Below are 16545 nucleotides of genomic sequence, written 5' to 3'. Positions count from 1 at the left end.
GACTGAAAGATAAGAACATTAAATGAATAGGTCAATTTTGTTAGGATTAAGGTGTCATCTACCTTGGTAAATCTTATGACATGGTTCCAACATCCTTGTAAAGTGTCCTAACACTTATAGATGTCAAGAATAAGATATTTAATGACTTGGGAAGTGGACAAATGAGTGACCTATGGGCTTCTCCAAGTAGAACTTAGAAGAGGCAACAAGTTTCTCTTGGCATTATATCATTTATAACATTTAATGTAATGTTTATCTTGCAAGAATCTGTGCCCAAGTTGGAGGAAAAATGCTAGAGTCAAAATTGGTGTCTTTTCGAGTTTTATGGAGGAATTGCAAGGGTTGTGGTCGTGAGAAATGAAAAGGCTTCTTTGGACATCTTTATTGGTGGTTTTAGAGCTCTTGCTATTCTATAAATTTAGCCTTTTGGGTGTAGAATTATGATATAATAGTTGAATGTAGGTGGGAAGCATAAGGAGGTTGATCACATGTACAAAAGTGCTACTATGGTGGATGCAGAGAGGAGAATGAAAGTGATTGTATTGTAAGTGCATTTATTGTTGATAATGCAAACTTGGCCTCTCTTAACTTGTTTATTTTCCAACAAGTTTTACAACATGCATTAAATGCAACCGGTTTGCTAACTATTTATTATATGCAACCAACTATTTCCACTATGATCAATTTTACAAACATGGGAGTGCACGCCTCCTTGTGACAATTAAAAGAACCAAAATTTATTTATTAAAAAATATTTTTATGTTAAAAAGGAAGGGAAATAAAGTTTTTCACTCCAGCTAATTTAATTGAACGTTTCTTATATTCCATATGAAACCAACACTACAAGATAATATTGTAAAAATATTGTACAAATAATATAAGATAATATAAAAATACTAATTAATTAATAATATTGTAAAAATAATATAAGATAATATTAATCTTCTCCCTCAATTTCTATGTACTCTACCTTACATCTTCACTATTTATATTAATCCTTAAGACTATTATATATGTTATTTTCCATTGTATAATATTTAAGCTATTACTTTTTCTTTTTTTTTAAATTTATTTATTTATTTTTTAATTTTTTTTTTTTCTATGGTAAGAGCTATCATTAAAGGGGATAGCGCCCTTATATTAACTTCAAAAAGTATTACAAAATTGGCTTCTAGGCCTGATATCATCATCCCTCTACCTAATATAACCCCCTGGAAATACAAAAATCCATCTACATGTCATCCTAATACTCTACCTATCTAGACCCTTACATTCTTTAAATATTTGCAGAGAACAGTAAGTCCAAAAGTGGGGATCTTCTCATATCCAAAGACAGAAATAGTAACCACATTATGCACCTCCAAGGAGGGCTTGCATAATAACCCCAACGTACTCACCCACACTGACCACCATGTCATTTAAGCTATTACTTTTAATTTCTATTATATTTATTTGTTTACAAATTTGTTCACCAATTAAATTTAAATATTAAGTTAATTTAAAATATTAATCATCCATATGCTATAACATATTATTATATTGACATCTAATAACTCTAAAGACATATTTAAGATGAAGAATGACAATATATCAAAACATATATAGATTTTAATTATTATATAACTAATTATATAACAATATAATTCATTTAAGTTTTCCCTCCAATATCATATGGACATATCCCTTGACCCTACTAGTTCAATAATTTTTAAGGAGGGAAAAAAGAGACAAAATTCAAGCTGTAAATGATCTTCCCTGTCATAAGCCTCTGCCCCATTTTCCCACTCGGAAATCCATTCGAATTGTATTGATTAGGTGTTCAGCTTTTGCCCGGAGTGGATTAGTTGCACTGAACAACCGAGTCACGTCACTTTTCTCCAAACTCTGAAGAAGGTACATCATATCCACTACTCTATTTTTGTAGTTTGTCTTCTTAATCAGCAACCACTGTATATTGATTTTTTGTTTTCTCTTAACAGAGTTGTGTGTAAATCAAACACAAACATTTCACTAGTACAGGCCCCAGGGTGTGGGTTTAATAGATATGGAAATGGGTGCTAGCACAGAGGATGTAAAAATAACCAATAACAGTGGTAGGCAAAATTCGTATGGAGACAATGGGCGCAGGGCATGGATTCCTAGAGGTAGAGGAAACCATAATCAAAACCCTAACCCTAACACCAATGGGCGCAGGGTTTGGACTCCTAGAGGTAGAGGTAGAGCATCCAAGTGTGGACATAATTCATCATCTCAGGATTTAATGCTCCCCATGAATGACAGAAAGCATCCTTCACAATCTGTACACCATAAGAGATCAGAAATGGAGGATCTTGGACTTATGAACAGGAGTAGTAGCCAGGATTGGAGGTATCACGCTCCATCGTCAGAAGTTAATGCTCGGCCACTTTTGAAGCAGGAAAGTGAGGAGGTTATTCATTTGGAGAGATCAAACGTGCCAAATCTTGTGCAGGAGATTGAACGGAAGCTTCAACAAAGCAAGGTGGAATGCATGATTTGCTATGAGATGGTGGGAAAATCAGCGGCAATATGGTCTTGTAATAGCTGCTATGCACTCTTTCACCTACATTGCATAAGGAAGTGGGCACGAGCTCCGACTTCCAGAGATTTGTCTGCTGGGCAAAGTCAGAGATCTAATTGGAGATGCCCAGGTTGTCAATCAGTGCAGTATTCAAGACCAGAGGATCTTCAGTATTATTGTTTCTGCGGAAAAATGCAAAACCCATACAATGATTTCTATCTGACTCCACACTCATGTGGAGAGCCATGTGGAAAATCACTTGATAAAGGGAAGGAACTGTCTCGTTGCCCTCATACTTGCACACTCCTATGTCATCCAGGCCCTTGTCCTCCTTGCACAGCAATGGCTGCACCTCAGCCATGCCCATGCGGTAAAAAAACAACTACAAGAAGATGTTCCGATCAGAAACCAGCTGAAACATGTGGACAAGTGTGCGAGCAGCTTCTTACCTGTGGTCGACATCTTTGTGATAAAATATGCCATGAGGGTCCTTGTGGTTCATGCACTATTTTAACAAATGCTTCATGCTTTTGTGGGAAAAAAGAGAACATGATGCTTTGCGGGGACCTGGAGTTCCATGGAGAATTAGAGTGGAAAAGTGGTGTATATGCATGTGAGAATCTTTGTATGAAGATGCTCTCGTGTCAAAATCACAATTGCAGCTTGGGATGTCATCCAGGAGAATGCAAAGAATGTGATTTATTACCTGAGAAGTTAAAAACATGCCCCTGTGGTAAAACGCAAATACTAAATCAAAGGAAGAGTTGCCTGGATCCTGTGCCAACATGCTCAGAAGTATGTGAAAAGCTTCTTCCTTGTGGGAAACACAAGTGCATAAATTCTTGTCACCAGGGCATCTGCCCTCCTTGTCTGGTTTCTGTGGATCAGAAATGTCGATGTGGATCTTCTTCCAGAAAAGTCAGTTGTTGGAAAACAACATCAGTCACAAAGGACAACAAAGAATTTTTGTGTGAAAAGGTTTGTGGACAGAAGAAAAACTGTGGTAGACACAGATGCAATGAAAAATGCTGCTCTCTGTCACATCGAGGTCGGTCTGCTATTCAAACAGGTGACTGGGATCCACATTTATGTCTTATGCCATGTGGGAAAAAGATGAGATGTGGTCAACATTACTGCCAGGAACTTTGCCATAGTGGCTACTGCCCCCCATGTCTTGAAACTAATTTTACTGATCTCTCTTGTGCATGTGGGAAGACATCAATTCCTCCTCCAGTACCATGTGGAACACCTATTCCTTCATGTGCATATCCTTGCTCCATTCCTCAGCCATGTGGACATTCTGCAACTCATAATTGCCATCTTGGAGAGTGCCCTCCTTGCACAGCGAGTGCTGCAAAAAAATGTGTAGGAAGTCATGTAATCCTTAGAAATGTTCTATGTGGTTCACGAGAAATAAAATGCAATAAGCTTTGTGGGAAAACAAGGCAATGTGGAATGCATGCTTGTACTAGGACATGCCATATACCACCCTGTGACCCAGTTTCCATGGAAAGTTCATCATCTAAAGCCAGAATCTCATGTGGGCAAACTTGTGGAGCTAGTCGTAGAGATTGCAAACATACGTGTATTTCTCTGTGTCACCCACCTAGGCCTTGCCCTGATACCAGATGCACATTTCCAGTGACTATTACTTGCTCATGTGGTCGAATGACAGCAAAAGTTCCATGTGATGCCGGAGGTAACAATATCAGAGCTGATCCAGTCTTTGAAGCTTCTATTTATCACAAATTGCCTGCTCCCCTTCAGCCAACAGAGTCACATTTGACCAGAGTTCCAATGGGCCAGAGAAAGCTTGCATGTGATGATGAATGTGCAAAGTTGGAGAGGAAGAAGACTCTAGCAAATGCCTTCGACATTTCAACAACAGTTGATCTACAAGAGGTGAATGGAAAAACATCAGAAATGCTTGCTGACTTGATTCGGAGAGAGCCTCAATGGGTCTCAGATGTTGAAGATAGGTTTAAATATTTAGTTCTGGGAAGGACAAAAATAAACACAAACGGTATTCGTGTCCACATTTTCAATGCTGTGCCAAAGGAGAAAAGGGACATATTGAAGCTACTTGCAGGAAGGTGGAATCTTTCTGTATTTTGGGCTGGATGGGAACCAAGACGCTTTTTAATTGTACAGGCCACACAAAAGTCAAGAGCCCCAGCACGCAACCTGTTACTTAATGGTCCATTGCAAACCACAGGGCAGGTGCAACCTCCCATTTTTAATTCATTGGTAGACATGGATCCGAGGCTTGTATTTGCCTTATTTGATTTACCAAGAGAAACAGATGTCAGTGTAAGCTCCCTAATTCTGAGATTCGGTGGGGAGTGTGAACTTGTTTGGCTGAATGACAAGAATGCATTAGCCATATTTACAGACAGGACAAGGGCTGCAACGGCTATGAGACGTGTGGCGCATGCAACTGCATATCAGGGTGCTGTCAATCAAAGGAGCACACCAATAGGTTAGTTGTTCAGCTGAGGATTGGGTCCAGATGTAAGATGGGCAGATGCATGGTCCCCAAAGAAGATTGGGAAGAAACCTCATTTTCTGCAACAAAGGGGTAGTTGAAACTGAACAACACTTCATTATTGATTGTGCAGCATATGAGGATATTCACATTCAGTTTGAAAATATTTTGCAGGTGGACAGTCTGAATAAGATCTTTGAAGAGACAAGACTTCACAATTTCACAAGTTTCTTAATCAAGATACATAATATACATGGAAAGAAGCATGAAAATGGATTAAAGACCCTGATCTCATGAACATAATTAATTTTTTTATTAGTAATAAGTGATGATGATATGAACTATAGTTGACCAAAATAGAAAATAAAATCTTCTAAAATAATAAAACTACTAGATTTTAATGTTAAGGATGGACCTGTCAACTCATATAATAGATATTGCATAAAAATACAGGTGTTGATATCACAATTAGGAAAATAAGAAAATATATGATGTCTATACCAATAAGATCAATTTACATTTTTTTTTAGAAAAACATAATTTAACCATAGAAGTAAATACACAAAAAAAAAGAAAAAAGAAAAAAGAAATAAAAAATAAATGAAAGCCATCAAGTCTGTCATTTTCTTGACTGCAAGAATTAATGTGGGTGATGCATTGATATGCTCTACATAAATGCCAAAATAGAGGCAAATCCACCAAACCGGAAACTTGTTGCTTAAACTCAAGAAACCACTCAAAAGATAGTTTGACTAAGGATTTGGATCTCATTAGACACAGGCCTAAATATGAAAAAGAGAGCACAAAAAATAAATGCAAGACTTGAGAATATGAAACTAAATCTTTACCTCATGCCTAATTACACTTTCATATAAATTTTAAGATACAAGTGAATCCAAAGATACAAGACTACACACAAGCCTCTCAATGTCTCTTCTTGTACACTTTGTTGGGATTTGCTCGATATTTTGGAGGTGGAAATGAAGGTATGTGGATGCTCGATATTTTGGAGGTGGAAATGAAGTAAATATAATGAGAATGTTTGAGAGGGTAGACATTAGGAGAGATGATATTTAATATGGTGTAAATATGAGAGATATTATTTCAAGTTGAAAGGGATTGATCATAGACAATATATATGAAGAAGATAATGGTTCGTATCATAGGTGTATGGAGTGATGGTAAGGGTGAATTGAAGTCGAATTTAGATATGAGATTGATATATTTGGTACTAATAATTGCAGTAGAAGATATTGATACCAACATAATTAGAGAGAAGAGATTATGTACTGTGAAATCAAGATTGAAGATGTAATGATTTAGCTAAAGAAGTAGAGGTGAATTATTACTCTATGGTATAACAAATCAAAGTTGTGGAATTAATGATAGCAACCTAGAGTTGATGATAGACAAAGATATGATGTGGATGATATAATTGTTTGCAATAAATGAAGAATATAATTGGGAAGGTGATGAATTGAAGAGATAGTTTTGGAGACAATTTATAGTAATAAATGATAAAAATAAAAAAACATAAGGAACAATGTAGTAGAATTTACAAAAATACATGATAAATTATGCAATAATACTGAAAAATGGTAGAAATGAACTTCTCAAATAAAATAATAGGAACTTTGTGAAAATGGATTAGGCGATATAACATGTATTGGCTGGATACCACAAATAAGGAAAAATATAGAAAGTGGTCTACAAGATGAATTTTAGTTTGAGTTGAGAAAGATAGGTTGAGGGCTGATGGAAGAGATTTAGTTCTTGGAGAGTCAATTGGAAGATAAAAAAGAAACAATTTAAGGGGATTATAAGTGCATGCAAAAAAATAAATATTGGAGTAGGCCCTAGTTCCTTGATTGGGACTATTAGAGGTGAAAGAAGAAACATAGTTGACTTAATTATAGGAGCTTATCCATTTTTTCAGGGCACATTGAGGTTGGTTACTAGATGAGAGGGTGATTACATTGTTGAACCATTTTTTTTAGAATTATCCTCACAAGTCTTCTACCCAAGATATCTAATGTAAGAGCATCCCATGGTGTACGAGCAATCTTGTATTAACCAAAATATTTTCTTTAATTGTTCAGTTTATTTACAAGTTTTATTTCACATTAGACTCATTACAATTTTATATCACATTTCACTACATCTACATATTTCACCTTGCCATTGGAAACATGCATTCATCTTGGATTCTTCAATGACATAAAAGTCCAATGAGATTATATTTATTATGAAAGCATATAATAATTTATGACCCTTAACAAGCACATCAAAATAATAAGACATTCAATATTATTTTTCAAGGTTTTCATCAACTTCTCAAGGCTTTTGGGAGCTAAGGAACACATTGCAAGGTACATTGGGCCCAATAGATATTATAGCTTGGACCAAACAAAGATTATCAATCCTTTAGTGGAACATTCATTCGAGAAGATGTACCTAAAATTTTTAGAAGGAATTGATATCTATGCCATCTTCTACCAACTAAGAATATCCTCTACAATTATAAGTTGATATTTAAACACTCCCGAAGATCATTAGAAAGTAGCAAAGCGTGTTGGAAAAGAATGTATGTACAATTTGTGGATGAGTCCGTATTAACATATCTTTCAAGTTTTATAATTTTTTTTTTTAGTCAAATTTTCAAGGCCTAGCATGTTGGAAACCCACTATGGTACTCTATAAATCTATTATGACTATGGATTAATAAGGAAAATGTGTTTATTGTATTTTTCATTGAGTTGTTTTGCATATTTATCTATTGTCTACACAACTAGATAATCCTTGGTTGAACCCTTTGGCTATGACTGTGTTAACTGTCTATAAATTCCTTATATGATGCAATGTTAAGAAAACATGAGCCTAAGGGTGGATGAATACAAATATCAGGACTTGAAAAAATAGTATCATCACTATGCATCATAACATCATGGATATCTATTAGAAATCGGCTCTGATCACATACAATATCATCCCTAGTTGTATCACTATGAAATATGGACGCCTCTTAAATATTTATTATATAAGGTATGTCATCATCATGAATCAAAGTTTTTAAAGAAAAATTGCCTAAAGTAAAAATTTCATGGTGCACTAGTCATATAGAAGGTAGAAGGAAGATGGATCTCATGAACAAGTGAAGTGAAGATATCTAAAAGAGAGGCAAGAAAAAATACACTCTATAAAAAAGAAAAAAAAGATTAAAAAACATGATTCAAAATATTAATTTCATACAAAAGACGCTCCCATTTATAAGATACAAAGACATCAAAACATTAGGGATAAAATAGTTGGATGATACAAAGTATAGGAACACAATCAATATTAGTATGAAATGTATGTATAGAGACCAAAGGCAATGAGTGATCAATATTATGATAATTAACCTAGCAATAATACTCAAGGAAAATAGTAGAGTGTTGGTAGAAATAACATAGATGTCTTATAATGAATAAAAAAATAAATTCTACAAAGGAAGATTTCCTTCAAAGTTAACCTCACCCAATAATCTAGGCTAAACTAGTTTAATCTATAAAATAAAATAAAATACAAAATAACTAACTAAATTTGTTACTAAAACTAGATTTGTGAAAATATACAAATATAGAATAGTAAATGTAACTTTCTAATGATAAAATTAAAAAAAAAATGGACGAGAAAGAACATGGATGCCAACATGTCACATTAATGTCCATGTGTAGTTTTATCATCTATACAAATAAAAAACATTGAAACACCTAAAAAGTTTACAAAACTCTAATTTTGTGATTTACCAAACCTGCAAAACCAAAATAAAAAAACGTGCTAACAAATACTATGCAACAAAATACAAAAAAATAAACTAAGATTTAAATGATTGAAAATACTAGAAGAAATTATAAATAAGACAACACTTGGAAACTTATATGCGGTTGAGTTCTCTCAAATTATTTATAAACACAAGGAGAAGGAAAAATGTTTGGGGATTGACTTAGTCAAACCCCTACTTTGGTGATTCAACCTCCATAACGATTGAGATAGAGAAATACATAGAAAATAGTGTGTGAATGCTCCTATCCTAAGTGTTCCTCATAAAGGTCAAAGATAAGAATGTGAAATAGTGTAACTAAAATGAAATAAAGGGGATGTGATAATCCTAAGTCATTCAAGGGAACAAAAGAAAAAATGTTTGCAATAATAATGAAAACTGAAGCAGCTTGAATAAAATATTGCAAAAGAGTTGTAAGAGAGATTGTGATTGTTGTGTATTATAAGGAGGTACTACTTCAAATAGTCTTAGTTGTAATCATTCATCAAAATGGAACAAAACATAGTCAATTATTTAACATCTGAAACACAAAAATATCAAGTAGACTTAAAGGAGAACTAATCACACATGCGTATGATATTATTATCGCATTCTCCTTTTTCACACTCATTTGTGATGAGGGGTGACACAATTAAGTTGGGATCATTATCTTTGGGATCAAATTGGAAATATATCTTTGATTCTTGGGTTCTGTTTCAAGAGCAGGCTTGGTGATCTTTTTCTCTTCCAGGAACTTGTTTAGCAATTGTAGTTCTTTTTCATTCATTTTGTCTCTACCTTATGAGAAGAAGTGAGGGAATTTGATTTTTGTTTCGTAAAATATCATGATTCCCTCCTTCAACACGATAAACCACAAATTCTAGTAGATAAACCACAATTATGCAAAAGATGACCAACAACAAGTTTTTTGAGAATAAGAAACTAGCAAAAACAAGCATTTAAGGGAGCAATCGAGTTTTACTAGATATGGAGCAACCTATGTGACCAAATAGTTTCAAACCAGTTAAGGTTCTAAGAAGGATTAAGCCAATTATAAACCTCCCCCTAGCCTACTGACATCATGTATATCTTGTTGATTGATACATCTCGAAATTAGATCCGTCCTTCCATTTGAGCTTATTGATTAGATCAAAATCTTTTAAAATTCTACCTAGGAACTAGTCCCCCAGCCCTTTTAATACCATTGAGTATGTTTTATTATGTTAATAAGGTATGTTGTACATTATATTCATCTATTCTCAAGACCTCATTTGACCATCAACCAAAAGATCCTAACATCTCTTAACCCCCAATTAGTTTCAATTCTTTGAAATCAGGCCTATGAGATAACCAAGGGCTTTCCATTATGAGCAGTATTCTACCATATGGATTTGTTGGCCACACAAAAAGGAGTTTTTTCCTATACATCCCCATTTAGAAACAACTATCTGACTTTACACCATGCCTTCCAAAGGGTGATAAAAACACTTGAGCCAAATATTTTAACCTCAAAGAAGATGTTATGAATATGTAAGGAAGCCCATTGTTTGCCCTTTTTTGGTTTGGAAAAAGTCAAAATGTTTTTAATCAACACTTTTTAGGTTTCATCTTTATCAAGGGCTTTGAAGATCCATTTGGAGGCTAGATCTTAGCCTTGGATTCTTAAATCCTTAAGTCTAAGACCACACATATTCTTGGGTAAACAACACCAAGCCCAATTCACACCATGTATTTTCTTATTCCCTTTGCCATCAAACCATAAAAATTCTCTAATAATTTTCTAAAGCTTATCAAACTAAACATAAGAAAATAGCGAGGTCAAGGAATGATAAACTGCATATGAGGCAATGACCTTTTGTACAACCTAGATCCTACCTACAAGAGAGAACACGTGATTTTGCCACTTAATAATTTTTTTTAATTTTTAAAATATCCACTCCCATATGCATTTGAGTGATGGGAAGATAGTAAAGGGTATGCCCAAATATATAACAACCTTATTTGGATCAGCCCACTACCAACTCCTCATTACCAACTAGTTATGGGGATCTTTAGGCCACCCTAGCATAATAGCCTTATGAGGGGAGATCTTAGATTCCACAGCATCATAGAAGACCTCCAATCTTTTAATTTTATCAAAATTGGCTTCTATTAATGCAATGAATAAAGTGGTATCATCCACAAATTGAGCATTTAGCAGTTGTTCCTATTTGGGATGTGTAGCTTCCTAAATTGTACTCACCTACATTTTTGTCCTCACTGAGGACTCACTTTGGTGTTCGTCTTCTACGGCCTAAATGGAGCATTGATTATTATCACACCAACTATCAAACACAATTCCCATGTCCACACTATCTGCCCTTGATCTTGGAGCCCTGATTTTTAGGATAATGATGTCCAATGCCATGGTCCTCTAAAAAAGGGCCCAGTTTGGGGCCTCATAACAATCACCTAATTTGGGTAGGGACATAGATCCCATGTCTTCCTATGTCAAAAATTCAAAAAAAAAATCGACCAACAAGTATAAAAGGAGGTCTACCCCTCTCGTTTCAAACTTAATTCGAATCCATAATCAACTCAAGAGAGCAAAATTAAGATCCTACATTCAAGTGAGCAAGTAATCAGTCTTCTATCAATCATTGGAGCTAACATTCATGTTCTATGTTTTATGAAGAGTATCCACATGAAATACTAATTCCTTGTGAAGACAAACAAAACTTCATTAAAGGGATATCATTAGTGTTTCATTGATTTTGAGCCTTTCGCTCAAAAGGAAAGTATTTTTTTGTAGTACTACATTTACATTTTCAATTCAATTTCATGGTTAATTCCAAAACCAAGGCTTGACCTAAGGCAAACCCCTATTCCCAACAATTTCCCCTTTTTCACTGTGTGTAGGAACATGTATAGAGCTGTGTTCGGGAGGATCAATAAGATTCACAAGTACGAACAAGTTCACCTTTTAATGACGAGAAATTCAAAGGACCAGGGAGACCACCACCACGACCCCCAAAAAATTAGGTCGACTTTTTGGGAATAGATCCAAACCATCCTCTTCTACTCAAATCTATGTTGGTGGCTCCACAGAACATTTGTAGCTCATTGTTCTTGCATGATCTCTTTAATAATTCACTATTTTGCCCTAATGTTTAACAATTCAAAAATTCAATTCAATCTTAGGGAAGGAAGAGCTCCATTTAAGAGGCTTGGAATCTGATCATAATCTTGATCTCTCAAAGTCAAATCTATCAAATTCTTATATTTTCCTATTGTAATGGTAAATTAAGCAAAACCAATGGTTTTATTACATTTTATGGTGAAACCCTAATTTTCACCATTACATTTTTGGTGAACCCAACTTCTTACACCTTAATTTATGATTTGCAATCTCAAATCTAAATGTATGCATTTTCAAATTCAGATTTTCATGTTGTAGCTATCCAAGCCTTGTTCTCACCCTTTGATTAGTTTATTAGATAGAGATTAATTTTCACAATTTTTGTTATTGAACTTGTTTATTTGCCAACAAGTTTTACAACATGCATTAAATGAAACCGGTCTGCTAATTATTTATTAAATACAACTAACTACTAACTATTTCCACTATGGTAAATTTTACAAGCATGTGAGTGCACGTCTCATTGTCACAATTAAAAGCATCGAAATTTATTTATTGAAAAATATTTTTGTGTTAAAAAGGAAGGGAAACAAAGCATTTCACTCCAACTAATTTAAGTAAATGTTTTCTTATATTCCATATTAAACCAACACTGCAAGAGGAACCCCAATAATTTAATTATATTATAATAATAATATAAGATAATATAAAAAATACTAAAATGTTAACATAATAATAAAAAATAATATAAGATATAATATAATACTATTATAATCATAATATAATAGTAATAAAATTAAAATTCAATAACACTATAATATTATATATAATTTTGGGGATGACCCCACAACGTAGCGGTTAGCTAGGAGCCTCCTACACGGGAGGTCTTAGGTTCAAACCTGTCTCAAATTCATTATGCATGGCCCGGGTTTGCCATTGGTGACAGACAACGACATGTATGGATTGCCACGGTGGATACAAAGGCTAGAGGAGTTGCCATGGTGGATGTGGTGTGCTAGAGAGATAAGGTATAAGCGTTGGTGGAGAGATAAGGGGATTTGAATGGAATGATAAGGAGGAATGATTTTAGAAAGGAAAATGGAGGTGTTAACACCTCACCTTTGTATTTGCGGATGAGGTCTCCCTCTATGACCCCACTAGTTCAAAGTTCCAATCAAAAGCAATTGGCTTCGGTCTCAAACCTAGCAAATATATATATGTGTGTGTGTGTGTATTATAGTAAAGATAATATAAGATAAGGGTTGGGGGCCTAGCTCAATTGACAAGAGATTCCAGTGGTGAAGCACGAGGTCACGATGTCTTGTCTCCCCCAACCCACGTGGTATTGGAGGACGTATCGCGCCAGAGTCACCGATCACATTGAAAAGTTTACCTAACACATTACAGTTTATATAGGAGGGTGCTTGGTATACCCAATTCCTACAATCTAAAAAAAAAAGATAATATACGATAATATTAGTTACAATATAATAATATTATAAAAAAAATAAGATAATATTAAAATTTAATAATATAATAATATAAGATTATATATAAATAATACATATGTTATTTTTAGGGGTATAATATTTAAGCTATTACTTTTAATTTCTATTATATTTATTTGTTTACAAATTTGTTCATCGCCTAAATTTAAATATTAAGTTAATTTAAAATATTAATCATTCATCTGCTATAACATATTATTATATTAATATCCAATAACTTTAAAGACATATTTAACATTAAGAAAGATACTCAACAATATATCAAAACATATATAAATTTTAATTATTATATAACTAATTATATAATTCATTAAGGTTTACCTTCAATATCATATGGACATATCCCTTGACCCTACTAGTTCAATAATTTTAAAGGACAAAAAAACGAAGAAAGAGACACAAAATTCAACACTGTTAATGATCTTCCCTGTCATAAGCCTCTGCTCCATTTTCCCACACGGAAATCCATTCGAATTGTATTGATTAGGCGTTCAGCTTTTGAACGGAGTGGATTTGTCCCGCTGAACAATCGAGTCACGTCGTTTTTCTCCAAATTCTGAAGAAGGTACATCATATCACGTAGTTTGTCTTTTTAATCACAAACCATTGTATATTGATTTTTTGTTTTCTTTGAACAGAGTTGTGTCTAAATCAAACACAAACATTTCGCTAGTACAGGGTGTGGGTTTAATCGATATGGAAATGGGTGCTAGCACAGAGGGTGTAGAAATAACTAATAACAGTGGTAGGCAAAACTCGTATGGAAACAATGGGCGCAGGGCATGGATTCCTAGAGGTAGACGAAACCATAATCAAAACCCTAACCCTAACACCAATGGGCATAGGGTTTGGACGCCTAGAGGAAGCGCATCCAAGTCTGGACATAATTCATCAGCTCAGGATTTAATTCTCTCCATGAATGACATAAAACATCTTTCACAATCTGTGAATCATAAGAGATCAGAAATGGAGGATCTCGAACTTAAGAACAGGAGTAGCAGCTAGGACTGGAGGTATCATAACCATTGTCAGAGGTTAATGCTCGACCACTTTTGAAGCAGGAAAGTGAGGAGGTTATTCATTTTAACAGATCAAACGTGCCAAATCTTTTGCAGGAGATTGAACGGAAGCTTCAAAAAAGGAAGGTGGAATGCATGATTTGCCAGGAGATGGTGGGAAAATCAGCGGCAATATGGTCTTGTAATAGTTGCTATGCACTCTTTCACCTACATTGCATAAGGAAGTGGGCACGAGCTCCAACTCCCAGAGATTTGTCTGCTGGGCAAAGTCAGAGATCGAATTGGAGATGCCCAGGTTGTCAATCAGTGCAGTATTCAAGACCAGAGGATCTTCAGTATTATTGTTTCTGCGGAAAAATGCAAAACCCATACAATGATTTCTATCTGACTTCACACTCATGTGGAGAGCCATGTGGAAAATCACTTGATAAAGGGAAGGAAATGTCTCGTTGCCCTCATACTTGCACACTCCTATGTCATCCAGGCCCTTGTCCTCCTTGCACAGCAATGGCTGCACCTCAGCCATGCCCATGCGGTAAAAAAACAATTACAAGAAGATGTTCCGATCAGAAACCAGCTGAAACATGAGGACAAGTGTGCGAGCAGCTTCTTACCTGTGGTCGACATCTTTGTGATAAAATATGCCATGAGGGTCCTTGTGGTTCATGCACTATTTTAATAAATGCCTCATGCTTTTGTGGGAGAAAAGAGAACATGATGCTTTGCGGGGACCTGGAGTTCCATGGAGAATTAGAGTGGAAAAGTGGTGTGTATGCATGTGAGAATCTTTGAATGAAGATGCTCTGCTGACAAAATCACAATTGCAACTTGGGATGTCATCCTGGAGAATGCAATGAATGTGATTTATTACCTGAGAAGTTAAAAACATGCCCCTGTGGTAAAACACAAATACTAAATCAAAGGAAGAGTTGCCTGGATGCTGTGCCAACATGCTCAGAAGTATGTGAAAAGCTTCTTCCTTGTGGGAAACACAAGTGCATAAATTCTTGTCACCAGGGCATCTGCCCTCCTTGTCTGGTTTATGTGGATCAGAAATGTCGATGTGGATCTTCTTCCAGAAAAGTCAGTTGTTGGAAAACAACATCAGTCACAGAGGACAACAAAGAAGTTTTGTGTGAAAAGGTTTGTGGACAAAATAAAAACTGTGGTAGACACAGATGCAATGAAAAATGTTGCCCTCTGTCACATCGAGGTCGGTCTGATATTCAAACAGGTGACTGGGATCCACATTTATGTCTTATGCCATGCGGGAAAAAGATGAGATGTGGTCAACATTACTGCCAGGAACTTTGCCATAGTGGCTATTGCCTCCATGTCTTGAAACTAATTTTACTGATCTCTCTTGTGCATGTGGGAAGACATCAATTCGTCCTCTAGTACTATATGTAACACCTATTCCTTCATGTGCATATCCTTGCTCAATTCCTTAGCCATGTGGACATTCTGCAACTTATAATTGCCATCTTGGAGAGTGCCCTCTTTGCACAACGAGTGCTGCAAAAAAATGTGTAGGAAGTCATGTAATCGTTAGAAATGTTCTATGTCGTTCACGAGAAATAAGATGCAATAAGCTTTGTGGGAAAACAAGGCAATGTGGAATGCATGCTTGTACTAGGACATGCCATATACCGCATTGTGACACACTTTCCATGGAAAGTTCATCATCTAAAGCCAAAATCTCATGTGGGCAAACTTGTGGAGGTACTCGTAGAGATTGCAAACATACGTGTATTTCTCTCTGTGTCACTAGTGCAAGAGTACCTAAGGGTTGAAATGCCCTTGACCAGTTTTGGCTTTTGAGACCTTCCAATGGTCATTCACCTACATAAGGACTGGCTCTAAGTTCATTTGTTTGGTTGTTTATGGCAGTTTTTGAAATTTTCCTTATCGATAAGACCTACCTTGATCGGCAAGACTTACCCCGATGAGGTCGCTAGAGTATGGAGTGGAGTCATCGGATATCGGAGGGAGTGGTTTCACATTACCCTGATGAGCAAGCATTGGGAGAGGAGCTTTTTCGGAGTATCAAGGCGAGTAGTTTTAAGCTATCCCG

General features: G+C 35.4%; 1 protein-coding gene and 1 pseudogene across 1 annotated transcript; both read left to right on the top strand.

The window, feature by feature from the left end:
* The first annotated feature begins 1760 nt into the window (after nt 1-1760).
* Nucleotides 1761-5300, top strand: LOC131050611 (NF-X1-type zinc finger protein NFXL1-like). The gene is made up of 2 exons (XM_057984806.2): nt 1761-1893; nt 1980-5300. The coding sequence occupies exon 2, from the start codon at nt 2045-2047 to the stop codon at nt 5021-5023; it is 2979 nt and encodes a 992-aa protein (XP_057840789.2). The 5' UTR covers nt 1761-1893; nt 1980-2044; the 3' UTR covers nt 5024-5300.
* Nucleotides 5301-13936: 8636 nt separating this feature from the next.
* On the top strand, nt 13937-16264 carry LOC131050595 (NF-X1-type zinc finger protein NFXL1-like; annotated as a pseudogene).
* Nucleotides 16265-16545: the final 281 nt, after the last annotated feature.

The sequence above is a fragment of the Cryptomeria japonica genome, chromosome 8, assembly GCF_030272615.1.
Source record: "Cryptomeria japonica chromosome 8, Sugi_1.0, whole genome shotgun sequence".
Taxonomy (NCBI): domain Eukaryota; kingdom Viridiplantae; phylum Streptophyta; class Pinopsida; order Cupressales; family Cupressaceae; genus Cryptomeria; species Cryptomeria japonica.
Note: the sequence above shows the minus strand (reverse complement) of the source record. Positions and strands in the feature narration are given on the sequence as shown.

What these genes read in the sequence shown, in the direction of transcription:
- LOC131050611 (XM_057984806.2), top strand. Translation starts at nt 2,045, where the DNA reads ATGGAAATGGGTGCTAGCACAGAGGATGTAAAAATAACCAATAACAGT.